The sequence below is a fragment of the Anolis sagrei genome, chromosome 2 (assembly GCF_037176765.1).
Source record: "Anolis sagrei isolate rAnoSag1 chromosome 2, rAnoSag1.mat, whole genome shotgun sequence".
In the NCBI taxonomy this organism is placed as follows: domain Eukaryota; kingdom Metazoa; phylum Chordata; class Lepidosauria; order Squamata; family Dactyloidae; genus Anolis; species Anolis sagrei.
The window spans coordinates 12,068,992-12,096,853 of record NC_090022.1 but is presented as its reverse complement, the minus strand read 5'-3'; the positions used below and the strand labels follow the sequence as shown (position 1 = coordinate 12,096,853).

The window sequence follows — 27,862 nt, the reverse complement described above, 5'->3', positions numbered from 1 at the left end:
TTGAAGGGCAACTCAGGACACAGGGAAAGGGATTCCAATAAAACGCTAGAAAGAACTTTACAGTGTTCAGAGAAAACTTCTCACAGTGGGCTATTTTGCCTTGCATACCATCTTCTCAAAGAAGTCTGAGTGGAGGGTTTATGAAATGACGATGGTATGATTAACTGGTCCTCGTGGGCCTAAATAAATGTATCAGTCAGGGTTTTTCCTGTGGACTCTGATGCATTAAAAGCTCTCTTTTAAAAACAGTCACCTTCTACACAGCTGCGTTTGTAATGTTTTCTCTTCTATGCAAACTGTCTGGTGCTGCTTAATTGCTGGATTCAAAATAAAACGTTTGCCATATCCATGGCATTTGTATGGTTTATCTCCTGTGTGGATTCTCTGGTGGATTCCAAGTCCTGAGTGGGAAGGAAAACATCTTCCACAGTCATGGCATTTCTGTGGTACTCTTCTTGTGTGGCCTCTCCGGCGGAGGTTAAGCTGCGGATTTTTAGTATAATGTTTTCCACGCTGTTTGCATCAGGTTCCTTTCCCCTGTGGATTCTCTGGTGTTTGATAAGCCCTGACATGGAACCAAAACATTTCGCGCACTCCTGGCACTGGTACGGTTTCTCACCAGTGTGGATCCTCTGGTGGACCACGAGGTCTGACCGACGAATCCAGCCTTTCCCACACACCTGGCATTCGTATGGTTTCTCCCCTGTGTGGGTTCTGTGGTGGATCACAAGTCCTGCCTTGGAAGTAAAACATTTTCCACACTCTTGGCATATGTACAGTTTATCTCTGGTGTGGACTTTCCGGTGGACATGAAGGTGTGAAGTTTGGGTGTAACATTTCCCGCACTCCTCACATTTGTATGGCTTTTCTCCTGTGTGGATTCTCTGGTGGATGACAAGGTCCGATTTGGAAGCAAAACATTTTCCGCACACCTGGCATTTGTACGGCTTCTCTCCTGTGTGTACTCTATGGTGTTTCACAAGTTCTGATTTGGAAGCAAAGCATTTTTGACACACCTGGCATTCATATGGTTTCTCCCCTGTGTGGGTTCTCTGGTGAATCTCCAGGTAGGATTTGGAAACAAAACATTTTTCACAATCTTGACATTTGTACGGTTTCTCCCCTGTGTGAATTCTCTGGTGGATCACAAGCCCCGACGTGGACGCAAAACATTTCCCACACTCCTGACACTTGTATAGTTCCTCACTTGTGTGGACTCTCCGGTGGATGTGAAGGTGAGAAGACTGAGGATAACATTTGCCACAGTCCTGGCATTTGTATGGTTTCTCCCCTGTGTGGATTCTCTGGTGGATCACAAGCTTTGACTTAGAAACAAAACATTTTTCACAATACGGGCATTTGTAGGGTTTCTCTCCTGTGTGGATTCTCTGGTGGATCACAAGGTCGGACTTGGAGGCAAAACATTTCTCACACTCTTGGCACTGGAACGGTTTCTCTCCTGTGTGGATCCTCTGGTGTTTCAGAAGTCCTGATTTGGAAGCAAAACACTTCACACACTCATCACATTTGTAGGGTTTCTCCCCTGTGTGGATCCTCTGGTGGACAGAAAGCTTTGACTTGGAAACAAAAGATTTTCCACACTGGCACTTGTACGGTTTCTCCGCTGTTTGGATTCCTTGTTGGATCGCAAGGTTTGACCCGCAAACGCAATTTTCCCCACACGCTGGGCACATGTATGGCATTCCTTCTGCGTTAATTCTTGGGTGGAAGAGAAAGTTTGCATCTGCAATAGAAAATGTTCCACCCTCCTGGCAATTGTATGACGTCTCTGCAGTATGACTATCAGGGAGAAATTTGAGATCCACATCTTTCACCAAAAGTTCACCACCCTGATTCTCTTCCAGCTGCATTCTCTCGTCGCACACATGTATCATGTTTGGGGCAAAACATCTCCCACAGCTGGTGCATATGCAGGACATCTCTTCAGGACATTTTTCTTCCATGTGGGCTTCTTCGTGTTTCGGGGACTCTACGTTCTGAGTAAGAGCATTTTCATGGTCAGCGAAGGCATCGTTTTCCTTCCAGTCACCTGCTAGAAAGAAGAATACGGGTAAATGCTCATTCCCAAGTATGAGCAAAAATGAATGCCAAGAAACAAGGAAGGATCCAGAAGACTTTTAAAAAGCCCAACCTCAGGAAAAGCAACCTCTCCTCATTATTTCTTTCAGGATAATAATAATAGTAAAATAATAAAAACCCCACCATCATCTCTTCAGGGCAGCATTTCTCAACCTGGAGGTCGGGACCCTGGGGGGGTCACGAGGGGGAATCAGAGGGGTCACCAAAAACCATCAGAAAACACAGTATGTTCCGTTGGTCACAAGGATTCTGTGTGGGAAATGTGACCCAATTCTATCATTGGTGGGGTTCAGAATGCTCTTTGATTGTAGGGGAACTATAAATCATAGCAACTACAATTCCCAAATGTCAAAGTCTATTTTCCCCAAACTCCACCAGTGTTCACATTTGAGCATGTTGAGTATTTGTGCCAATTTTGGTCCAGGTCCATCATTGTTTGAGTCCACAGTGCTTTCTGGTTGTAGGTGAACTACAACTCCAAAACTGAAGGTCAGTGCCCATCAAACCCTCCAGTATTTTCTGTTGGTCAGGGGAATCCTGTTCCAAGTTTGGTTCAATTGCATCATTGGTGGAGTTCAGAATGCTCTTTGATTGTAGGTGAGCTATAAATCCCAGAAACTACAACTCCCAAATGACAAAATCAATCCCCCCGAATCCCACCAATAATCAAATTTGTGCGTATCAAGTATTTGTGCCAAATTTGGTCCAGTGAATGGTATCCCCAGCTTCTACCAACCTAGCAGTTCAAGAACATGCATATGTGAGTAAATCAATAGGTACTGTTTCAGCAGGAAGGTAACGGCCACATGACCTTAGAGGTGTCTATGTACGACACCAGCTCTTCTGCTTAGAAATGGAGATGAGCACCATCCCCCAGAGTCGGACACAACTAGACTCAATGTTAGGGGAAAACCTTTACCTTTTTATTTATTTATTTATTTATTTACAGTATTTATACAAAACCCATGTTGCTTAGCGCTGTCCAAGAGGCTTCAGGCAGTCAATCAGTTTTCCTCTTTATTAAGCACTATGCTATGGGTTAAACCACTGAGCTGCTGAACTTGCTGACCAAAAGTTTGAATCTGGGGAGTGGGGTGAGCTCACACTGTTAGTCCCAGCTTCTGCCAACCTAGCAGTTTAAAACCATGCAAATGTGAGTAGATCATTAGATATTGCTTCGGCAGGAAGGAAATGGCGCTCCATGCAGTCATGCTGGCCACATGACCTAGGGGGTGTCTATGGGCAACGCCAGCTCTTTGGCTTAGAAATGGAGATGAGCACCACCCCCCAGAGTCGCGGACAACTAGATTTAATGTCAAGGGAAAACCTTTACCTTCACATATGCTGCATAAAGTCTATGGCCCAGTTACAGCTGAGTGACACCACTCTAGGTAAACCCCAAAAGCTTACACTTTCCTCCTGAAAACTTACCTGTAGTCTTTCCCTGAGTCTTAGATATGCCTAAGGATCCCAAGGAAGATACAAAAAGAACAATTTCTCAAGTCGTTTGTTTGCTGTGAGATTCTTGTCTTTCCCAACCCTCCGTTAAGGAACGCCTAATGCTTGGCTAAGTCGCAGTTCTTGTTCTTGGCATTATTGAATTTTAAAACTGAAATGATTATCAGTGAACAGCAGAAAGAGACCTACCAGGAGCAGGCCCAACCCCAACAGTTTCCTCCATGACCTCCTTGTGCAGTGCTGAATGTTCTGGATTCAAAATGCTCACTCCTCGGGGAGGAAAGATATGGCCACCTGTTCAAAGGTCACCGGAATCTCTACAAAAAGAACAAAACATTTCCCCCTCAACACTTGTGTTAGGGCAATGACAAACAAACAAAAAAGGGATGTTAATGTGGGGTGATGGGTCATATATTGCAGCATTAACACTGCAAGGGGAATCCACAGCTTTCCTAACAAGAGGCAAATTGTTTGCTTGTTAGTCTTCTTATGTGCTACTGTTGGTATACAATACGGTAAGAATAACAATTTTTGTTGTAATTAGCCTGATTAACTCCATTTTGACAGTAGCGGCCATCTCACCCATTGGCTGTATGGTTTTGCAAAACTCTGCCATTTTGTCAGAAATATTAAATATTAACTTGGTATTTTTAATTACAAAAATGTGAGTCAAGCACTGAAAGGGTTAAATGGATGCAATGATTCCACAAAAGCTGCAATTCAATATAAGCAGGTGTGACTGTAACTTAGTGCCTGTGTTAGTTTGCCTCAGTGGGAGAAGGGTCATAAGTCTGTGAGAGAAGCCTCTGTGTGAGGGAAGCCTCGGTATGAGAATGCTTCGTGTGTGAAACTCCAGTGTGAAGGTTGAACTTCATTTGTGTCATGGAAACATTTTTCTTGTAAATAGTGCAACCATATTATTTTGTTATAAAGAAAAGCCTCTTTTGGAAAAGATAACATTGGTCTGTGTGTTTTGTTCTGGGTTGTTGTAGGTTTTTTCGGGCTATATGGCCCGAAATTGCCTCAAGAACATGGCCATATAGCCTGAAAAAACCTACAACAACCCAGTGATTCCGGCCATGAAGGCCTTCGACAATACATTGTTTTTGTTCTTTTATCACTTTGGGCTACTAGTGCTGGCTCATGCTGCTGCTGCTGCTAAGTTACTCTGCTGTACATTTATGAGGATGGTCTTTTGTTAATAAGCCCACACACCCAACACATTTGACCTATGCTAGAAGTGACGTACATGCACTGTCAGATGCCCAGAGCCAACCTACGTAATTTGATGGCTATAGTGACAGACTCTGAGAACATCCTTATAAACAACAAGCAGTCAGTATCTCCACTCTGTGCAGGTGACATAGACCTTAGATAAGAATTGCCAAATATGCATTAGATATTGCTTATACACATTACATCTTTTCCTTTGGAGGTCCTATAAAATATTAATACTGAAATAAATTCCATCTCAACCAGTGCTGTTAGTACATTGGACTAAAAGCAGTACTGTGCATTCCTTTGGCCAAAGGCTTTATTTGTTGCCTGTTTACCTCAGTTCAGACCTCATCAAGGGAATTAATGTAGTTTGACACCACTTTGACTGCCCTGGCTCAATGCTGTAAAATCATGGGAGTTTTAGTTTGGTGGGGCACAAGCTCACTCTGACAGAGAAGGTGTAGTAAAACCACAAATCTCACAATTACATAGCATTAAGCCATGGCATTTAAAGTGATTTCAAGTCAGTACAGGCACACCCCCAATAATAACAATTAATAACAAATTTCATTTGTTACCCGCTTCTCTTAATGGCTTGAGGCAGGGTACAACACAGTCAAAACACATCAACATAAAATACATACAGCAAAATACTATATTGAAACACATCACTATAAAATGTATTAGACATGAATGATTGAATCTGCAACAGCCCAGTTCAAGTGACTAGTAATTCAGTCCAAAAACACACCAGGTGAGCTCAAATCCTGGGGTTTGTTGAGACTCCAGAGTTTTTGGCAAAACAACTAAAACCATTTTTATAACTCCCAGGATTCCACAGCACTGAGTAGTTAAAGCGATGTCAAACTGTATTAATTCCATGGTGTAGAGATGCACCTCTAGCTTTGTGTCCCACCTGGGAGGACACCATAGGGCTGATATTTCAGTCTATTCGTACACCAAGAACCAGTTCCAAGGAACATCCCTTTGAATGCCACTTTTAAGGAACAATGCCAGGAGGTGTCTATAGCCATCAGACTTGGCTTGTGGGGATGTCTAGAAACCTCTGTTTGGCCACTTTGGGAATCAGGATGATGGATCACATGGATCTCACCTAGCAGATCCTTCCCAATGCTCTCAGCTTAGCTACAAAAAACAAGACTTCTCCTCGCCCAGGTCAGACAGCCAATCCCAGATTAGTATCAACTGTGGGCAACTACCCATGCCTTCAAGGACAAATGATCCTGCCTTGTGGCTTCCCCAATTACTGGCCTCTTAGGAGCAAAATAGAGGAAATGTTCCCACTGCTGATTCTTAACTATTGCTACACTTCTCATTTTTGGAAAGAAAAAAAACACAACTTGATGACATTGCTTATTTGAGACAACATGCAGAGGTAACTAGCAGCACAAACAAAAATATTATCATCCCACTTTAGAAACTAAGTTAATTTTATTCCAGGATATGCACATCTTTTTGTGATGGTTTCTGTGACAGGACATTACTGAATAGGAAGAAGAGCACTCCTATGCTATAACAGTAGGCTTTTTATATATGCTACACCTATGGGTCTATACCTATACTGCAGGGTTCCATCCTGGGACCGGTCGTGTTCAACGTCTTTATTAATGACTTAGATGAAGGGTTAGAAGGCAGGATCATCAAGTTTGCAGATGGAACCAAATTGGGAGGAATAGCGAATACTCCAGAAGACAGGAGCAGAAGTCAAAACGATCCTCACAGATTAGAGAGATGATTGGTCAAAACTAACAAAACGAAGTTCAACAGGGACAAATGCAAGATACTCCACTTAGGCAGAAAAAATGGAATGCAAAGATACAGAATGGGGGACGCATGGCTTGAGAGCAGGATGTGTGAAAAAGATCTTGGGAGTCCTCGTGGACAGGAAAGTGAACATGAGCCAACGTCATGTGGTTGCAAAAAAAGCCAATGGGATTTTGGCCTGCATCAATATGAGCATAGTGTCTAGATCCAGGGAAGTCATGCTACCTCTCTATTCTGCCTTGGTCATATCAGAAATATTTGTCAGAAATATTAAATATTAACTAGGCATTTTTAATTACAAAAATGTGAGTCAAGCACTGAAAGTGTTAAATGAATGCACTGACTCAGCAAAATCTGCAGTTCTATATAAGCAGGTGTGCCTATACCTTAGTCAGTCAGTCTGAGAAAGTGCTTCACAGTGTGAGGTATGCCTTAGTCTATGAGAAAGCCGAGTGTGAGACGCTCCGAGTCTCATATGTAAAGCCTCATGTGTAAAGCTCCATTATAAAGGCTGCTGTGTGTAGAAAGCTACTATGTGAAGCTCCTGTGTGGTTTTGGTCTGAGGAGGCTCTGTGAGAGCGAAGCTGTTTATCTGCATAAGAAAGAAACCCAGCATGGAAGTAAAGAAGGAAGTATAAAGGACTTTATTTGTGTCATGGAAACCTTGTTCTTGTAAATAGTGCAACTATATTATTTTGTTATAAAGAAAAGCGTCCTATGGAAGTGATAACATTGGTCTGTGTGTTTTTGTTCTTTTTATCACTTTGGGCTACTGGTGCTGGGTCACGCTGCTACTAATAAGTTACTCTGCTGTACATTTATGGGGAGGGTTTTTTGTTAATAAGCCCACTTGCCCAAGAGGTCTGACCACACCTGGAATACTGTGCCCAATTCTGGGCACCACACTTGAAGGGAGATGTTGCCAAGCTGGAATGTGTCCAGAGGAGGGAGCCTAAAATAATCAAGGGTTTGGAGAACAAGCCCTATGAGGAATTGGTTTTTTTAGCCTCCGCATCATATTGTTTGCTCAATTTCACCTTCCTCCCCATGAGGACTCCAAGATTTTGCATGTATGTTCAATATTTTAAAAATCATTCTCATTCCTTTTCTGACAAGACGCATATAATTCTGGGGCAAAGCACATCTTTTCAAAAACTGTCCTTACCTTGCCAAGTGCCGTCCCTTCACTGCAGACCCTGCCTGTTATCCAAAGAAGCCTCTCCCGCAGCAGGGAAATAAGGCTGGATTTCCACAAATAACTTTTTCACCTGAAACAATGGTGAGGATTTAAGACACAGAGTATGGAGCAGGATTAGAAAATGCAATACACCCATGAAGGATGAAGCTGGCACTATAGGGTTTGGACCAACAGGTATCTACCCTTTCACCCACAATTGTCTCTAGACAATTATGTATTAATATTGTTATTTTATAATCCAATATGTCTGGATTATTTTATAATTCAATATGTCTTGCACCTTTTGGAGCAAAAATGAATATAATAGGGCAGGCATGGTCCAAGTAGGGCCCTCCGGGTGTTTTGGACTTCAACTCCCACCATTCCTAACAGCTGGTAGGTACAAGACATATTGGATTCTACAATCATCAAGACATATTGGATTATAAAATAATAATATTAATGCATAATTAAATGTAAATAAATAATATTGCCAGCATATGTTACCACAGCCTCCCAGAAGATTATGACGTGACTGCACCTGAGTGAGTGCAGATTGTTTTACAGGACTAAATGAATGAATTGTATGTGAAAAGAAGCCTTTATACAGGCATGGGCCATCTTGGGCCCTCCAGGTTTTGGACTTCAACTCCCACCATTCTTAACAGCTAGTAGGTACAAGACATATTGGATTATAAAATAATATTAATACATAATTTAATGTAAATAAATAATATTGCCAGCATATGTTACTACAGCATCCCAGAAAAATATGACATGACTGTATCTGAGTAAGTGCAGTTTGTTGTACCTGACTAAATGAATGAATTGTATGTGAAAAGAAGCCTTTATACAGGCATGGGCCATCTTGGGCCCTCTGGATATTGAGACTTCAACTTTCACAATTCCTAACAGCTGGTAGACTGTTAGGAATGGTGGGAGTTGAAGTCCAAAAACCTGGAGGGCCCAAGTTGGCCCATTCCTGTCCTAATATATTCATTTTTGCTCCAGTAGGCTGTTAAGAATGGCAGAAGTTGAAGTCCAAAACACCCGGAGGCCTAAGTTGGCCCATGACTGCATTAAAGCTTTTTTTCATGCCCAGTTCATTCATTTATACATTTATAACAATTTGCACTTATTCAGACACAGTCATGTCATCTTGTTCTGGGAGGCTATGGTAACATAAGTTGGCAATATTATTTATTTACATTTAATTATGTATTAGTACTGTTATTTTATAATCCAATATGTCTGGATTATTTTATAATCCAATATGTCTTGTACACCTTTTGTTAATTTCCCATTCACCTGAAACATTTTGTGAGGCTGAGCATACAATGACTGTATTTCCCCCCAAATAAGCCTGAGTCTTATATCTTTTGGAGCAAAATGAATATAATAGTGCAGGAATGAGCCAACTTGGTCCCTCCGGGTGTTTTGGACTTCAACACCCACCATTCCTAACAGCTGGTAGGTACAAGACATATTGGATTATAAAATAATATTTATACATAATTAAAGGTAAATAAATAATATCTCCAGCAGATGTTGCCACAGGCTCCCAGAAGAATATGACGTGCCTATACCTCAGTGAGTACAGATTGTTGTACATGACTGAATGAATGAATTGTATGTGAAAAGAAGCCTTTATGCAGACATGGGCCAACTTGGGCCCTCCGGATGTTTTGGACTTCATCACCCACCATTACTAACAGCCGGTAGGTACAAGACATATTGGATTATAAAATAATATTAATACATTATTAAATGCAAATAAAAATATTGCCAGCATATGTTACTATAGACTCCCAGAAGAGCATGACGTGACTGTATCTAAGTGCAGATTGCTGTACATGACTAAATGAATTAATTGTATGTGAAAAGAAGTTTTTATGTAGGCATGGGCCATCTTGGGCCCTCCGGATATTTGGACTTAAACTCTCACCATTCCCAATAGCTGGTAGTTGGCCCATTCCTGCCCTAATATATTCATTATTGCTCCAGTGGGCTGTTAAGGTAGGCTGTTAAGAATGGTGGGAGTTGAAGTCCAAAACACCCAGAGAGCCAAACTTGGTCCATGCCTGCAAAAAAGCTTATTTCATGTCCCATTAATTCATTTCTACATTTATAACAATCTGCACTTATTCAGATACAGTCATGTCATCTTCTTCTGGGATGGTGCTGTAACATCATGCCAGAAATATTATTTATTTACATTTAATTATGTATTAATATTGTTATTTTATAATCCAATATGTCGGTATAACTTTATAATCCAATATGTCTTGTACCTTTTGTTGATTTTCCATTCACCTGAAATCTTTTCGTTTTTTACCAGATCCATTACTATCTCCATCCTCTTTGTGAGGATGAGCATACAACTACTATATTTCCTGCCAAATAAGCCTTGGAGCGAAAATGAATATATTAGGGCAGGCATGGGCCAACTTGGGCCCTCTGGGTGTTTTGGACTTAAGCTCCCACCATTCCTAACAGCCTACGGCTGTTAGGAATGGTGAGAGTTGAAGTCCAAAACACCCGGAGGGCCCAAGTTGGCCCATGTCTGCAAAAAGACTTCTTTTCATGTACAATTGATTCATTTATACATGTACAACAATCTGCACTTATTCAGACACAGTCACGTCATCTTCCACCTGAGCATTAGGAAGAACTTCCCGACTGTGAAAGCCATTCAGCAGTGGAACTAAATGCCTCGGAGTGTGGTGGAGGCTCCTTCTTTGTAAGCTTTTAAACAGAGGCTGGATGGCCATCTGTCAGGGGTGCTCTGAATGCAATATTCCTGCTTCTTGGCAGGGGGTTGGACTGGATGGCCTATGAGGTCTCTTCCAACTCTATGATTCAAGGACGGTGTCGTAACATCAGGCGGGAAATATTATTTATTTACATTTAATTATGTATTCATATTGTTATTTTATTATCCAATATGTCTGTCATTATTTGTCTGATGAGCTGAACTGGGGTTTATTTTTGGAAGAGAAGGGACTTAGAGGCGTTGTGACATCATCCCAGCAATATTATTTATTTACATTTAATTACCTATTAATATTGTTATTTTATTATCCAACATGTCTGTCATTTTTCTGTCTGATGAGCTGAACTGGGGTTTATTTTTTGGAGTAGTGGGGACTTAGAGGCGTTGTGACACCATCCCAGCAATATTATTTATTTACATTGAATTACCTATTAATATTGTTATTTTATTATCCAACATGTCTGTCATTTTTCTGTCTGATGAGCTGAACTGGGGTTTATTTTTGGAAGAGAAGGGACTTAGAGGCGTTGTGACATCATCCCAGCAATATTATTTATTTACATTTAATTACCTATTAATATTGTTATTTTATTATCCAACATGTCTGTCATTTTTCTGTCTGATGAGCTGAACTGGGGTTTATTTTTTGGAGTAGTGGGGACTTAGAGGCGTTGTGACATCATCCCAGCAATATTATTTATTTACATTTAATTACCTATTAATATTGTTATTTTATTATCCAACATGTCTGTCATTTTTCTGTCTGATGAGCTGAACTGGAGTTTATTTTTGGAGGAGAAGGGACTTAAGAGGCGTTGTGACACCATCCCAGCAATATTATTTATTTACATTGAATTACCTATTAATATTGTTATTTTATTATCCAACATGTCTGTCATTTTTCTGTCTGATGAGCTGAACTGGGGTTTATTTTTTGGAGTAGTGGGGACTTAGAGGCGTTGTGACACCATCCCAGCAATATTATTTATTTACATTTAATTACCTATTAATATTGTTATTTTATTATCCAATATGTCTGTCATTTTTCTGTCTGATGAGCTGAACTGGGGTTTATTTTTGGAGGAGAAGGAACTTAGAGCAAAATTATTTATTTACATTTAATTACCTATTCATATTGTTATTTTATTATCCAATATGTCATTTTTTGTCTGATGAGCTGAACTGGGGTTTATTTTTGGAGGAGAAGGGACTTAGAGCAATATTATTTATTTACATTTAATTACCTATTAATATTGTTATTTTATTATCCATCATGTCTGTCGTTTGTCTGTCTGATGAGCTGAACTGGGGTTTATTTTTGGAGAAGGGACTTAGAGCAATATTATTTATTTACATTTAATTACCTATTAATATTATTTTATTATCCAATATGTCTGTCATTTTTCTGTCTGATGGGCTGAACTGGGGTTTATTTTTGGAGGAGAAGGGACTTAGAGCAATATTATTTATTTACATTTAATTACCTATTCATATTGTTATTTTATGATCCAATATGTCTGTCATTTTTCTGTCTGATGAGCTGAACTGGGGTTTATTTTTGGAGGAGTAGGAACTTATCATCCCAGCAATATTATTTATTTACATTGAATTACCTATTAATAATGTTATTTTATTATCCAACATGCCTGTCGTTTGTCTGGCTGATGATCTTAAATGTGGCTTATTTTGGGGGGAGTAAGCTTATTTTTTTTTCCCGGTTAGGTCTCATTTTCAGGGGAAGGGGGTTCTTTGGGGGGCAATGGAGCTGCCTCCCCGCTTTCATGAGGAGGCAGGGCCTGGTTGAGACGACAGATGGCCTCCCCTCCTCCCTTCCTGGCTCCCCTGGAGGCCCTCCAAGGCAGGGCCTTCTGTTGGGTGGACAATATGGGGAAAGGGGGAGGGAGAGGGCCCTCCAGATGGCAGGGGAAGGGAGGGAAGGAAAACAAGGCCTCCTCCCCGCCCCAAAGGCCTCCCTCCCGACCCTCCAAGCTCACCTCAGGCTTCCTTCTCCTCCGCACACAAAAGAGCGACTGACTGCTTCTGAGGCTCCCCTTCCAAGGCTGGGGCTCCTCCCTTCCGCTTCCGGCGTCACGTGGCCGAAGCCCTGCCAGGCTCTGGGCAGCAACTGCCCAATCACATCCCTGAGAGCGGCAGAAAGGGGGAAGAATGGGGGAAGAGCATCTGCCTGTATGTCTTCTTTTCCTCTGCTAACAAAGCCAGCACAGAATGGCAGAAAGAGAGCCCAGCCCCATGGAAACACTCCACTCAGCCTCTGTTTGACAGTGGATTATGCTCCTGCTGAGAGTCTCCTTCTCTGGTTTTCAACAGGGCCTGGATGGCCATCTGCCAGGAGTGCTTTGATTGTGTTTTCCCCTAGGGTAGCATGGGGTTGGACAGGATGGCCCCTTATGGTCTCTTCACACTCTAGGATTCTCTCATTCTAGCCAATCCCTCTCCAATGCCAGAAATACAGCTTAGAAAATGTTGACCATTTATTTATTTGTTTATTTACGGCATTTATATTTATTTATTTACAACATTTATATGCTGCCCTTCTCACCCCGAAGGGGACTCAGAGCGGCTTACAAGATATATATACATGCAATATATTATATTATTAGCCTAGTACAATATCAGTATTATATATTACTATATTGTACTATACTATTATATTGTAATATTATTAGTAATATTACATGTAATATAAAATATATAATTATAATATATTATTATTAGTATATTGTATAACAGGATTGCATACTGCAGATTTTGTCTCATTAATCCCTATCACGAAGCAGGAAGAAATGTTGCTTGTTAAATTCAATGAGACTTCTTTCTCGGTAATTTTTAGTAGTGAGGATGAAATGAGTGAATCAATCTTGTCCTTCAACTTACCAAATTGCTTAAATTTGTAACCCACTGACAAATGTGACGGGTGAAAAATTGAATAGGAGAGATGGAGGAAATAAAAGGTAACAGTAAAGGTTTTCCCCTGACATTAAATCCATTTGTGTCCGACTCTGGGGGTTGGTGTTCATTTTCATTTCTAAGCCGAAGAACTGGCGTTGTCCATAGATACCTCCTGGATCATGTGGACAGCATGACTGCATGGAGTGTCGTTACCTTCCCGCCAGAGTGGCACCTACTGATCTACTCACATTTGCATTTTTTTTAACTGCTAGGTTGGCAGAAGCTGGGGCTAACAGCGGGAGCTCACTCTGCTCCCTGGATTTGAAGCGGCGACCTTTCAGTCAGCAAGTTCAGCAGCTCAGCGGGAGAGAAAATACAATAAAGCAGGAAATGATTAGTGATTATCAGAAGATCCAGAAGGGCGGAGTATATAAATATAACAAAACTAATATTGCTAATTTTTTAATTAGTCATATTAAAAAAATTAACAATATTATTTTTGTTATATTTATATACCCCGCCCATCTCACACCTTAGGGGACTCAGAGCACAAAAGTCAATACTGACACTGAAATACAACACTGCCTGAGCTCTGCGAGTGCAGCATTTTTCTGAATGAAGCAGAGTGTTTGAGGACCAGGAAATCTATAGGGAGACGAAGGTGCTTGTTTATAAAGCTATTGTCCTCCCAAACCTGTTATACACCTGCGAAACATGGACTGTCTACAAACATCACACTCAACTCCTGGAAACATTCCATCAGCATTGCCTCCCAAAAATCCTGCAAATCTCTTGGGAAGACAGGCGGGCAAATGTCAGCATGGGTTGTTGTAGGTTTTTTCGGGTTATATGGCCATGGTCTAGAGGCATTCTCTCCTGACGTTTCGCCTGCATCTATTGCAAGCATCCTCAGAGGTAGTGAGGTCTGCTGGAACTAGGAAAGTGGGTTTATATATCTGTGGAATGACCAGGGTGAGACAATGTCAGCATGCTGGAAGAAGCAAAGGCCACCAGCATTGAAGCGATGGTCGGTCCTACGCCATCAACTCCACTGGGCTGGCCATATTGTCCGAATGCCTGATCACTATCTCCCAAAGCAAGAACAGGAAATGTAATGTTGGTGGACAGGAAAAGAGATTTAAATATGGGCTTAAAGCCAACCTTAAAAAACGTGGCATAGACACTGACAACTAAGAAGCCCTGGCCCTTGAGCACTCTAACTCAGGGGTCCTCAAACTTTTTAAACAGGGGGCCAGGTCACAGTCCCTCAAACTGTTGGCAGGCCGGATTATAGTTCGAAAAAAACATGAATTCCTATGCACACTGCACATATCTTATTTATAGTGCAAAAAACATTTAAGAACAATACAATAATTAAAATTAAGAACAATTTTAACAAATATAAATTTGTTAGTATTTCAATGGAAAGTGTGGGCCTGCTTTTGGCTAATGAGATAGGATTGTTGTTGTTATTGTGTGCTTTCAAGTAGTTTCATGCTTAGGTTGACCCTGAGCGAGGGCCGTGTAAATGACCTTTGAGGTCCGCATCCGGCCCCCAGGCCTTAGTTTGAGGACCCCTGCTCTAACTGGAGGTCAGCTGTGACCAGCACTGCTGCAGAATTCCAAGAGGCATGAATGGAGGATGAGAGGAAAAAGAGGAGGGTGTGTCAAGCCAAATTTGACTGGGACTGCCTTCCATCTGGAAACCTATGTCCTCACTGCAGGAGAATATGCAGATGAAGAATAGGGCTCCACAACCACCTATGGTCCCACTGCCAAGACACTACACTTGGAGAACCATCATCCTCTGGCTACAAGGGATCACCTAAGTAAAAATAAGATGCCCCATAAATATACATCAAGTGAAATAAAAACATATACATTAAAACAATCATTAAAACATATCAAGTATTCAAAAGGCACACAATCTGATATATTCCAATTGTCATGTTTCGTTCTGAGTTCTTTTAATGCACTGTCACTGCTTGAAATCTTGATCCCACATTCATGTCTTTAACTTTTTCCTGAAGGTCAGGAGGGAGGGAGTGTTGGGCGAGTGGGCTTATTAACAAAAGACCCTCCTTACAGTAGAGTAACTTAACAGCAGAAGCGTGACCCAGCATCAGTAGCCCAAAGTGATAAAAAGAACAAAAACACACAGACCAATATTATCTCTTCCTTAGGAGGCTTTTCTTTGTAGTAAAATAATATAGTTGCACTATTTACAATAACAAGGTTTCCACAATACAAATAAAGTTCTTTATACTTCCTTCTTTGCTTCCATGCTGGGCTTCTTCCTAATGCAGATAAACAGCTTTGCTCTCACAGAGCCTCCTCTCACACCAAAATTACACAGGAGCTTCACATAGCAGCTTTACCCACAGGGCCATTAACCTGTGGCTTCTTTCAGCGAAGCTTCTCACACCAGGTCTTCTCACACATGGCCTTCTCATATTGTAAGGCCTACTTCACAGAGAAGCCTCCTCACACAGACTGAGGCATTCCCTCACTGAGGCAAACTAACATTAACAGGCTTCAGCCTACCCACTCTCCTAGCTTTGGCCCACTGACTCTAACAGGCTTCGGACTACTAACTCATTTAGTGGGTTGTTGTAGGTTTTTTTGGACTACATGGCCATGTTCTAGAAGCATTATCTCCTGACTTTTCACCTGCATCTATGGCAGGCCTCCTCAGAGGTTGTGAGCTCAGACCTCACAACCTTTGAGGATGCCTGCCATAGATACAGACAAAACATCAGGAGAGAATGCTTCTAGAACATTGCCATATTGCACGAAAAACCTACAACAATCCAGTGATTCTGGCCATGAAAGCCTTCGACAACACTTTCAGTGCTTAACTCACACTTTTGTAATAAAAAAATACCCAGTTAATTTTTAATATTTCTGAGAAGGAGGTGATCTGATTTCACTCAGGAAGGAGTTCCATAGCTGAGGGGCCACCACTGAGAAGGCCCTGTTTCTTGTCCCCATCAACTATACCGGAAGAGCCGCCCCAAAAGATCTTAGCCTCTAGCTGGCTCATAAAAGGAGATATGTTTGGACAGGTAAGCTGGGCCAAAACAGTTTAGAATCATAGAGTTGGAAGAGACCTCAGGGGCCATTCAATCCAACCCCCTTCCAAGAAGCAGGAAAATTGCATTCACAGCACCCCTGATAGATGGCCATCCAGCCTCTGTTTAAAAGCCTCCAAAGAAGGGATTTATAGGCTAAAGCCAGCTCTTTGAATTGTGCTCTGAAGGAGACTGGCAGCCGTTGGAGCCGGCGTAACAGAGGGGTTGTATGCAAATTATACAATTTGCAATAATTTACAAATTATACAATTCGGAAAGACGGTGATGTCCCAATATGTCCCTTATATCAGCAGTACAACAATTTAACTTTACTCATCTTCTCACTAAAAACAATAATCATAACATTTAAAAAAACCATGATAGTTTCGGTGAGCTCAAATCTCTGTAGCCAGATGCAGTGCCTTCAGGAGCAAGCGTGCTGGCTGCCTCTCTGGGATCTGAACCAGTGGATTCAACTCAAAGAAAAGCCAATTCTGAATGAAATGTGAGGAAGTACTTCCTACTGTTGAGAGTGGAAGTTGATGCTTTAAATAGCATCCCTTTAGGAATGGATTTATGGATTGAGAAAGACATGACTCACTGGCACTTGGGGTCTAAATCAATGTAAGATTCAGGGATTTCCGTGTGGATTCTGATATAGTAACCACTCTGCTGTCAAGGCAAGAAATAATGTCCTCAGTGTGAACTGTCTTATGCTGCCTGAGAGCTGAATTCTGAGAAAAACATTTCCCACAATCCTAGCAATTGTAGCATTCCTTGCTTGCGTGGACTCTGGTGGGTGACAAGGTTTCAACTTTGGGCAAAACTCTTGGTTTTTCTATGCTTTCTTTCCTTTATGCATGATTCTCTTGTGTTTCACAAGTCCTGACTTGGAAACATAGCATTTTTCACAATCCTCACATTTGTATTCTTCCTCTCCTTTGTGGGTTTTCTGATGGATGACAAGACATGACTTGGAAGAAAAACGTTTTCCACATTCCTGGCACGTGTACGGTTTTTCTCCTGTGTGGATTCTCTGGTGGATGACAAGATCTGGTTTTCGGGCATAGCATTTCCCACACTCCTGGCACTTATACGGTTTCTCTCCTGTGTGGATTCTCTGGTGATTCCAAAGTTCTGGCTTGGAATTAAAGCATTTCCCACACTCCTGGCACCCATATGGTTTCTCTCCTGTGTGGGTTCTCCGGTGGATGACAAGCACTGAATTTCGGGCATAACATTTCCCACACTCTGGGCATTTGAATGGTTTTTCTCCTGTGTGAATCCTTTTGTGGATCACAAAAGATGATTTGGAAACAAAACATTTCTCACACTCTTGGCATTTATATGGCTTCTCTCCTGTGTGGATTCTCTGGTGTTTGAGAAGTCCTGACTTGGAATTAAAACTCTTCCCACATTCTTGGCAGGTGTACAGTTTCTCTCCTGTGTGGATTCCTTGGTGGACAACAAGCACTGAATGTTGGGCAAAATATTTCCCACATTCCTGGCATTTATATGGTTTTTCCCCTGTGTGGATTCTCTGGTGGATCACAAGCACTGAATTGGAAACAAAACATTTCCCACACTTTTGGCATCTGTAGGGTTTCTCTCCTGTGTGGGTTCTATGGTGTCTCAGAAGTCCCGATGTAGTATTAAAACATTTCCCACATTCTTGGCAGCTGTATGGTTTCACTCCTGTGTGGATTACTTGGTGTTGCCGGAGATGTGACTTGGAATCAAAACATTTTCCACACTCCTGGCATCCATATGGTTTCTCTCCTGTGTGAATTATCTGGTGGATCACAAGACGTGATTTGAAAGTAAAACGTTTCCCACACTCCTGGCATTTGTGTGCTTTCTCTGCTATATGGTGGCTCTCATGCTGCAATTTGCAATCAACACCTTTCGCCGAAAGTTCACATCCAAAGTGATTCTCTTCTTGCTGCATTCTCTCAGGACACACATGTGTCATGTTCGGGGGAAAACATCTTCCACAGCTGGTGCATATGCAGGACATCTCTTCAGGACATTTTTCTTCTGTATGGACCGGTTCATGTTTGGGAAACTCTACGTTCTGAGAAAGAGAATTTCCATGGTTGCCAAAGGTATTCTTCTCCGTCCAGTCATCTGTTAGAAAGAAGAATAAGGGTGAATATTCATTCCTAAGAATGAGCAAAAATGAATGCAGGTTGTTCATGTTTGGGAAAGTTTTGAGTATGAGAATTCCTATAGTTGGCAAAGGTATTTTTTCTCTTCCAGTTACCTGCTAGAAGAAAATCAGTAAATGAAAATACATTCCCAAGTTTCAGCAAAAAAGAAGAAGAGGAGGAGGAGGAGGAGGAGGAGGAAGAAAGGTGAGGGATCAAAGACATAGGTACACAAGACCTTAATAGGAAAGGATCCTCACTGGAAGCAACACATCCGCTTTGGTCCTTCCTGGGTCCAGCTAAAATGCTTTTTATTAAGAGTGGCCATGCTGGTTGGAAGGTGGATTTTGAGCGATGTAGTGCAGAATAAGATTATTTTCATCTCAGAAGCTCTGAGATCTTTTGAGCTTTGCTTACATTAGGTCTGGAGCTCTTTAAATAATAATAACAATAATAATAATCCAAAATATAGATCTTGTTTGCTGTGACATACTGTGCTTTTGTGTCAGAATAATAATAATAATAATAAGGAGGAGGAGGAGGAGGAGGAGGAGGAGGTGGTGGTTAAAACCAGGATACTACTTATTGGAAATTATAGATATAGAATTGGACAAAAACAGATTATTGAACTATTTGATGATGTCTGCCAGAATAAATTATGCAAGCTATTAGAGAACAAAAGAAATACAGTAGAATCTCGCTTATCCCTAACATAAAAGGGCCAGCAGAATATTGGATAAGCAAAAATGTTGGATAATAAGGAGGGATCAAGGCAAAGCCTATTAAACGTCAAATTGCATTATGATTTTACAAATCAAGCACCTGCTAGGGAGGTTTTACAACAAATTGATAGAATAAGCAGTTCAATACATAACAATAATGTTATGTGGTAATTAGAGTATTTATGAATTTTGCAGCAAAACATTGCAATGTATTTAAACAGCTGTGGATCCAGGCAGGAGACAGACTGTGTTGGATAATACAGAACGTTGGATGAGCCAAGATTGGATAAGTGAGATTCTACTGTACTTTCAAAAGAACAATGGATAACTAAAATAATAGATATAATGTCTATGGACAAATTAACCTTATTCCTGAATAAACATACGGAAGGTTATAAAAAAAAGCAATGGATTGGACTTTAATACGAGACTATATCACAAAAGAAAAGATAAAACTGATAATAGAATTACATTGAAGAAAATGACAGAATTTGTCCCCAGAAGGAAAAGATGGGGGACAGCAATAATTAAGAAAAGAAAATATAAAACATAGTGGAGAAGATTAGAAATGTTTTATTTTTCTACTTTTTATTTACTCTTTTTCTCACATTCTAAGTCCTTCCCCCAGATCCCTAGCAACTTGGGCGGGTTTTTTTCTATTATTTTTATCACTTTGACCCTTTTGGTTAGACTCCGACACTATCCCTAATTTCTATTCTGTCTTTTTCTTCTATTTCCTTTTAAGATATGTCATCAAGAAAATAAATAAAAATCATTTGTAATAATAATAATAATTCTTTATTTATATCCCGCTTTTCTCCCTAACAGGACCTAAAGCGATTTACAACATTATACAATACAAATCAAAGCACATTTAACATAAAATACAAGACAACAATCACACAAAGCATAATAAAATAAGCTTTGAGATAGTTCCATTCTGCAGTGGAATGGAAACATAAGCTTGAACATCGGATCAGAATAGTTATATTGTGGTATCTCCAAAACTGGAAGCTGTTCAAGTCCCTGGAGCTCAGAGAGGATCAAAGATGAGAAAACAGTGGCAACCCAGAAACCCATAAAGACAAGTGGAGATGTACAACTGATCTAATCATGCATCATCACTGGCCAAGCTGAAGGCCATACAATTGACACTGGAAACAGATGCAAGGAAGGGCCTGGTCTGGAAGGAGAGAAGTCCCAGCCCTACCTTGAGAAAACTCCCAATACTTGGTTGCTGTTCTTGTTCTGAGTAGTCTGGCTTTTGAAAATAGGCATTATTACAAGCAAAAGAAAGAAAAGGCCATACCAAGAGCGGACATGATCCTACAGGTTTCCTCCATGACCTCCTTGTACAGGGCTCTCTGATCCTCATTTAGTAAGGCCCACTCCTCTGGGAGGAAAGACACAGCCATCTCTTCAAAGGTCACTGGAACCTCAATAAAAAGTGGGAAAAATTCCTGCTCAAACCCAGTGTCAAAGCAATAGACAGGGTTAATAGACTACATTATGAAACTGCATTATATGGCAGTGTAGATAGGGCCAAACAAAATACAAATCTAAGTTAATGTGAGGTGACTGGGAGTCAGCTGCATTAAGATCACTACTGCCTGAAAGGTCATGAGTTCGAAACCAGCCCGGGTCGGAGTGAGCTTCCAACCAATTTGTGTAGCTTGCTGTTGACCTTTGTACCTGTCAAGTAGGAAATTTAGGTACCGTTTATGCGGGGAGGCTAATTTAACTAATTTCTGAGGGCATAAAAATCTCCAGCAAGCATGCGAAGAATGAGGAAGTACTTCATCAGTATCACAAATGGTCGGTGAAGAGACAGCTCCCTTGATGGCCAGAATACCCTCAAGAAAAGCTGGAATGTTAAATAGCATCTGAGTGTCTGTCTATATATATTGTGTGTCTATGGCATTGAATGTTTGCCATGTATATGTACATTGCAATCCGCCCTGAGTCCTCTGCGGGGTGAGAAGGTGGAATATAGATACTGTAAATAAGTAAGTAAGTAAGTAAGTAAGTAAATAATATTGCAGGCTTAAAACTTCAAGTGGCATTCACAGCCTTCCTAGCAGGACAAATTATTTGCCTGTTAGGTCCATGTGCCGCTGGCCATTTCCAGGAGTAGAAGAGATACTGCTTTGAATATCACAACACTCAGAAATTACTATGGCCATCATGACTTGGCATCAGGACTGCCTAGATGCATCGGCTTGCACACTTTGGGAATCAGGACAGTGGACCAGGTGGACCTTATGTCTGACCCAGCAGTTATTTTTTTCCACTTAGAAATAAGAAGTGGGAAGTTCAACACCAGACCAGCATCAAGAAAGAGCCAATTGCCTACTTCTTACTTTGGAAGCTCCCTGACACTTTGGCTCTCAGTCTGGGTACTACTTATCATAGAATCATAAAATTGGAAGAGACCTCAGTCCAACCCCCTGCCAAAAAACAGGGAAATCTATTCAAAGCATACTTGCAAACTACAGGAGCAAATTGTTTAAATCTCTACAATTTTACACCCAAAATATTTTGGAAACTCCCAGCTTTTATTATTCCTTTCATTACTGGGCACTAAAACTGGAGCTAGAGGATATCTCACTCAGGTTTCCAGGGATCCTTCTCCTTACCTGCAATAGTCCTCCTCCATTGTGACCAAGAGTCATTGTTCCCTGTGTTGCTTCAGCCCCTGTGTGAGATATCAAGGCAGTGGGAAGTAAGTTGCCCACATTGGCCTCAGAGAAAAGACCATAATCCCCCAAACCCTTATCAGAGCAAAACTCCTTAAACAGAAGAAAAATTAGATATAAAGGACATAATATAGTAATATACAGTACTAATATTGTGCTATGCTAATATAATATATTGCATGTACGTATAATATAGATCATAATATTATAATGTAATACAATCTAATATTAATAACACAATAATTATATATAATATATTACATGTAATATTACTAATAATATTGAATTATAGTGGTATAGTACAATATAGTAAAAATATAATATTAATACTGTGCTATGCTAATAATATAATATATTGTATATACATATAACTTGTAAGCCACTCTGCGTCCCCTTCGGGGTGAGAGAGGGCAGGATATTAAAACAGTAAATAAATAAATAAATTAGCAGCAACATGATAATGGTTAAGGTAACTATCTGGAAATTTAGAACACCACATTCTAATCCCCACTAACCAAGAAACTTGGCCTAGGCATACTAGGATGTGTCACAACATTATTTTTTCATAATAGTAAAAACTCAGTATATTGGACAAGAGGAGGGATTTAAATATAATTCTGCACAAAACCTCACTTTAACAGGGAGTATACTTACCTTGCAAAGTGATGTCCCTTTGCTGGGGGCTCTGCATGGCATCTGATGAAGTCTCCCCTACAGCAGGAAAAGCAGGTTGCATGTTCACAGAGAGCTTCTTCACCTGAAACAGTTGTCGAGATACAAGACAGGATTAGAAAGTGATGTACTTCCAAATGGCAAGGTATGTGTATGAAGTTGATAGTGTAGCAGGCATGAACAAACTGTGACCCTACAGGTGGTTTGGACTTCAACTCCCACAATTCTTAGGCTGTTATGAATTGTGGGAGTTGAAGTCCAAAACACCCTGAGGGCAGAAGTTTCCCCATGCCTTGTGTAGAGTGTGAATCCATGCATCATTTCACCTTCACTTACCTCTAGAAAAAAGGGTATCTTGCTTTAATGCATTTTATTTTCCCTTATTGTTATTAATTGGACTTGGCCTCATGTTAGCTGCCTGAGTCCCTTTGGGGAGATGGTGGGGAGACTTGGATGCATCAAGGCACATTCTACGCCTGAACCACAACCACACTAGCAAATCTGCCTCTGCTTTAATGGCAACCAAAAGATCTGGGATCTTTTGGTCTAAGGTCTAAGGACCATCTTACTTGAAGCTTCTGAATCCGCTTCAAATTAAGGGAAGCCTTGTTAAGGGGAAATTAAGGGAAGCCGCTTCAAATTAAGGGAAGCCGCTTCAAATTAAGGGAAGAGTATACATTACAACAGAGAAGTAACAAATATCTCAGTGGTTCTTGGAGGAGCAGCAGTAGGAACAGAAAAGGTTGAAGAACAAGCAAACAGGGGAAGATGTCCTGAATCTTGCAGATGAAATGCACTCACCTGCTGCTCTTCCTCCTGCTCCTCTGCTTTCTTACTCAGGAGGAACCCTTCTGCCAGGGCCACTGCCTGGGAACATGTCTCCGCTCCACATTCCCTGACCCAGCTTGACATCTTTGGTGGCAGGAGTTTCAGAAACTGCTCCAGCACCACCAGGTCCAGCATCTGGTTTTTGGTGTGTTTTTCTGGCTTCAGCCACTGGCGGCAGAGGTGGTGGAGTCGGCTGCAAACCTCTCGGGGCCACTCCACCTCCTCACAGGAGAACTGCCTAAAATGTTGAGGCTGTATGTCTGAGTTGGCAAGGTTATCACCCAGGAATTTTAGCATCATTCTTTCCCAGAATCTTCCATTGCTTCCAGCACTTGAGCCCTCAAAGACTTTTCCTGCTTCAGATCCAGCTGAGTCTGGTCTGTCCATCTTTCAATCAATGTCCAATGGAGCTCCTAGTTATGGCTCCTCTGGAACCAAGGATCCCTCATCAGTCTTTGTGCCAAAACTCTGAAAAGTAAAGAGATCGCATTAACAATTGTTGCACTCTGTAGGCAAGAACGAATATGGACAGACTGGGCCACAGCAACGCGTGGCAGGGGACAGCTAGTTTATTATATTTTCCTTGGCCTTTTGTCCTATGGTTATGGTAGAAAAGTGTGAAAATGAAATAAAATGCAAAAATGAAATAAATAAACAAACACATATAAACAGTATTTAATATATTCACAGTGGAAAACTATTCAAAGATATTATGCTCTTGAATTTTTAAAAAATCAATTTAATGTCCAAAGAAGAGTTAAGAGTTTCTCATTTCTTCTGTCAATACAAGCTGTGTGTAGTGCCAGGCGTGGGGAGGATTTTTCAAAACAGAAATCCTTCCCTTTCCTGCTCATTCCCCCTTCCTTCCACATCTTTAACACGGCTACTAGGCCTGAAACACAAGATAATAATAATAAATCACAGTAATGTCTACAACCCACCCAGCCTTCCTCCTGAGCCCACGCTGGGCCTTCTTTCCTTCCTTCCTTCCCTGCTCCTCTCCTTTCAAGCCAGTGAAGGCCTCGCTTGGGCCTTGCAGTACTGCTCAGTCTCCATGGCAACGGGCCTAGCTTCCATCCGCCGCCATCCACGCCTTTCCAGAGCCCGAAGAGGGAATGTTTTTGGGGAGGAGGAGAGTACGACGAAGGCGCTCGCTGCTGGGCCCTCCCCTTTCTCTCCCTCCCTGTGACTGAAGCAGCCCTCCTTTCAGGCTCCAGTTCAGGCCCAGCAAGCTCCAGCAGGCCTGGGCCAACTTGGGCCCGCCCTCCAGGAGTTTTCGACTTCAACTACTGGCTGTTAGGAATTCATAGAATCCTAGAGTTGGAAGAGACCTCCTGGGCCATCCAGTCCAACCCCATTCTGCCAAGAAGCAGGAATATTGCATTCAAATCACCCCTGACAGATGGCCATCCAGCCTCTGTTTAAAAGCTTCCAAAGAAGGAGCCTCCACCACACTCCGGGGCAGAGAGTTCCACTGCTGAAGGGCTCTCACAGTCGGGAAGTTCTTCCTCCTGTTCAGATGGAATCTCCTCTCTTGTAGTTTGAAGCCATTGTTCCATTGCGTCCTAGTCTCCAGGGAAGCAGAAAACAAGCTTGCTCCCTCCTCTCTGTGGCTTCCTCTCACATATTTATACATGGCTATCATATCTCCTCTCAGCCTTCTCTTCTTCAGGCTAAACATGCCCAGCTCCTTAAGCCGCTCCTCATAGGGCTTGTTCTCCAGACCCTTGATCATTTTAGTCGCCCTCCTCTGGACACATTCCAGCTTGTCAGTATCTCTCTTGAATTGTGGTGCCCAGAATTGGACACAATATTCCAGGTCTATTGTGGGAATTAACGTCCCAAACTCCTGAAGGGCGGGCCCAATTTGGCCCAAGCCTGCTTCAGAGTCTCAATTTCTTACGGAGAAATACAGTAACGTATAAATATAATGATGATGATGATGATAATTACAATGTATTGTCGAAGGCTTTCATGGCTGGAATCACTAGGTTCTTGTGCAGGGGTCCTCAAACGTTTCAAACAGAGGGCCAGGTCACAGACCCTCAAACTGTTGGAGGGCCGGATTATAATTTGAAAAAATATATGAAAGAATTCCTATGCACACTGTACATATCATATCTGTAGTGCAAAAAACACTTAAAACAATACAATAATTAAAATGAAGAACAATTTCAACAAATATGAAATTATTAGTATTTCAATGGAAAGTATGGGTCTACTTTTGGCTGATGACATAGGGTTGTTGTTGTTGTTATTGTGTGCTTTCAAGTCGTTTCAGACTTAGTTTGACCCTGAGCGAGGGCCAGGTAAATGACCTTGGAGGGCCACATTCGGCCCCTGGGCCTTAGTTTGAGGACCCCTGTTCTTGTGGGGTTTTTTGGAACAGACCTCAGTACCTCAGGATGCTTGCCATAGATGCAGGCGAAACGTCAGGAGAAATGCCTCTAGAACATGGCCCTATAGCCCAAAAAACCCCACAAGAACCTAATAATTGCAATCCCAGGTGGCAGCAGGATTGAAGAGAAACAACTGGAAACGCTGACACAATATGAGGATCTAAAGATCGAACTGCAAAGACTGTGGCACCAGCCAGTAAAGGTAGTCCCAGTGGTGATCGGCACACTGTGTGCAGTGCCTAAAGACCTTGGCCTGCACTTAAACACAATTGGCACTGAAAAAATTACCATCTGCCAGTTGTAGAAAGCCACCTTACGGGAACCTGCACGCATTATTCACCAATACATCACACAGTCCTAGACACTTGGGAAGTGTCCGAGGCCAATGGGATTTTGGCCTGCATCAATAGGAGCATAGTGTCTAGATCTAAGGAAGTAATGCTACCGCTCTATTCTGCTTTGGTTAGACCACATCTGGAATATTGTGTCCAATTCTGGGCACCACAATTCAAGAGAGATATTGACAAGCTGGAATGTGTCCAGAGGAGGGCGACTAAAATGATCAAGGGTCTGGAGAACAAGCCCTATGAGGAGCGGCTTAGGGAACTGGGCATGTTTAGCCTGAAGAAGAGAAGGCTGAGAGGAGATATGATAGCCATGTATAAATATGTGAGAGGAAGCCACAGGGAGGAGGGAGCAAGCTTGTTTTCTGCTTCCTTGGAGACTAGGACGCAATGGAACAATGGCTTCAAACTACAAGAGAGGAGATTCCATCTGAACATGAGGAAGAACTTCCTGACTGTGAGAGACGTTCAGCAGTGGAACTCTCTGCCCCGGAGTGTGGTGGAGGCTCCTTCTTTGGAAGCTTTTAAGCAGAGGCTGGATGGCCATCTGTCAGGGGTGATTTGAATGCAATATTCCTGCTTCTTGGCAGAATGGGGTTGGACTGGATGGCCCATGAGGTCTCTTCCAACTCTTTGATTCTATGATTCTGTGATCCAATACAACAGCCAGCAAAGTGATCTTGTCTGCTGTGGACTCATCTTGTTGTGTTTCAAATAGAAAATACAAGCAGAGAACTCCACTGTTGGATAGACCTTGCAGCCATGGCTCCGTTGTGTCCTAGGCCTCTACTAACCCAGATTGCCATCTTTAACTCCCATTCCAAAGGTCACTAGGCAGGAGGGAGCCAGTCTACTAACCAGGTATTCTCTTAACAGTCACTGAGAGACTCACCCGCCGTTAACTGCCATTCTACCAGCCTCTGTGTGGGAGCCTGCCTCCCTACCAGGTACCCTCCTCCAACAGCAGCGAGAGACCCTTCTGCCATCTTTAACTGCTCCAGAACGGCCTTTTCCATCGGCTGCTCGTCTGATTAAAATCGCGTGGGATTAAAAATACGTGGGGTTGCCTTTGAAGACGGCCCGGAAGCTCCAATTAGTCCAACGCTCGGCAGCCATGATACTAACAGGAGCGGAGCGCAGGGAGCATACAACTCCTCTGCTGCACCAGCTCCACTGGCTGCCGATCTGCTACCGGGCTCAATTCAAAGTGCTGGCGTTGGCCTTTAAAGCCCTAAACGGTTCTGGCCCAACTTACCTATCCGAACGTATCTCGGCCTATCAGCCCACCAGGACCCTAAGATCTTCTGGGGGGGGGGCTGCTCTCTATCCCGCCTGCTTCACAGGTGCGGCTGGCGGGGACGAGACACAGGGCCTTTTCTGTGGTGGCCCCGCAGCTATGGAACGCCCTCCCCATGGAGGTAAGATCAGCCCCCTCATTGATGGTATTCCGGAAAAGACTAAAAATCTGGATGTTCGAGCAGGCGTTCGGTTAACTCAGTGCAATAAGTGTAATGATTGAAGGACTGGCAATTTGGACGACGACACTGGATCGCGATTTTAGT

The 27,862-nt window shown here is 42.0% G+C and overlaps 1 protein-coding gene across 1 annotated transcript; it reads right to left on the bottom strand.

Moving 5' to 3' along the window:
- Window positions 1–241: 241 nt before the first annotated feature.
- Window positions 242–24,782, bottom strand: LOC132766057 (zinc finger protein 420-like). The gene is made up of 8 exons (XM_067465512.1): window positions 24,499–24,782; window positions 23,531–24,025; window positions 22,712–22,814; window positions 21,998–22,056; window positions 20,671–20,797; window positions 17,383–18,619; window positions 7,335–7,339; window positions 242–1,489 (listed from the first exon to the last, which is right to left on the bottom strand). The coding sequence occupies exons 2-8, from the start codon at window positions 23,942–23,944 to the stop codon at window positions 324–326; spliced, it is 3,111 nt and encodes a 1,036-aa protein (XP_067321613.1). The 5' UTR covers window positions 23,945–24,025; window positions 24,499–24,782; the 3' UTR covers window positions 242–323.
- Between the last annotated feature and the right edge of the window lie 3,080 nt (window positions 24,783–27,862).

Excerpts from the sequence above, each read along its gene's own strand:
- LOC132766057 (XM_067465512.1), bottom strand. The coding sequence starts at position 23,944 with ATGGACAGACCAGACTCAGCTGGATCTGAAGCAGGAAAAGTCTTTGAG. Across the intron at positions 22,815-23,530 it reads AGCAGGAGGAAGAGCAGCAG|GTGAAGAAGCTCTCTGTGAA; the intron begins GTGAGTGCATTT and ends CAACTGTTTCAG. Across the intron at positions 22,057-22,711 it reads AAGGGACATCACTTTGCAAG|GGGCTGAAGCAACACAGGGA; the intron begins GTAAGTATACTC and ends TATCTCACACAG.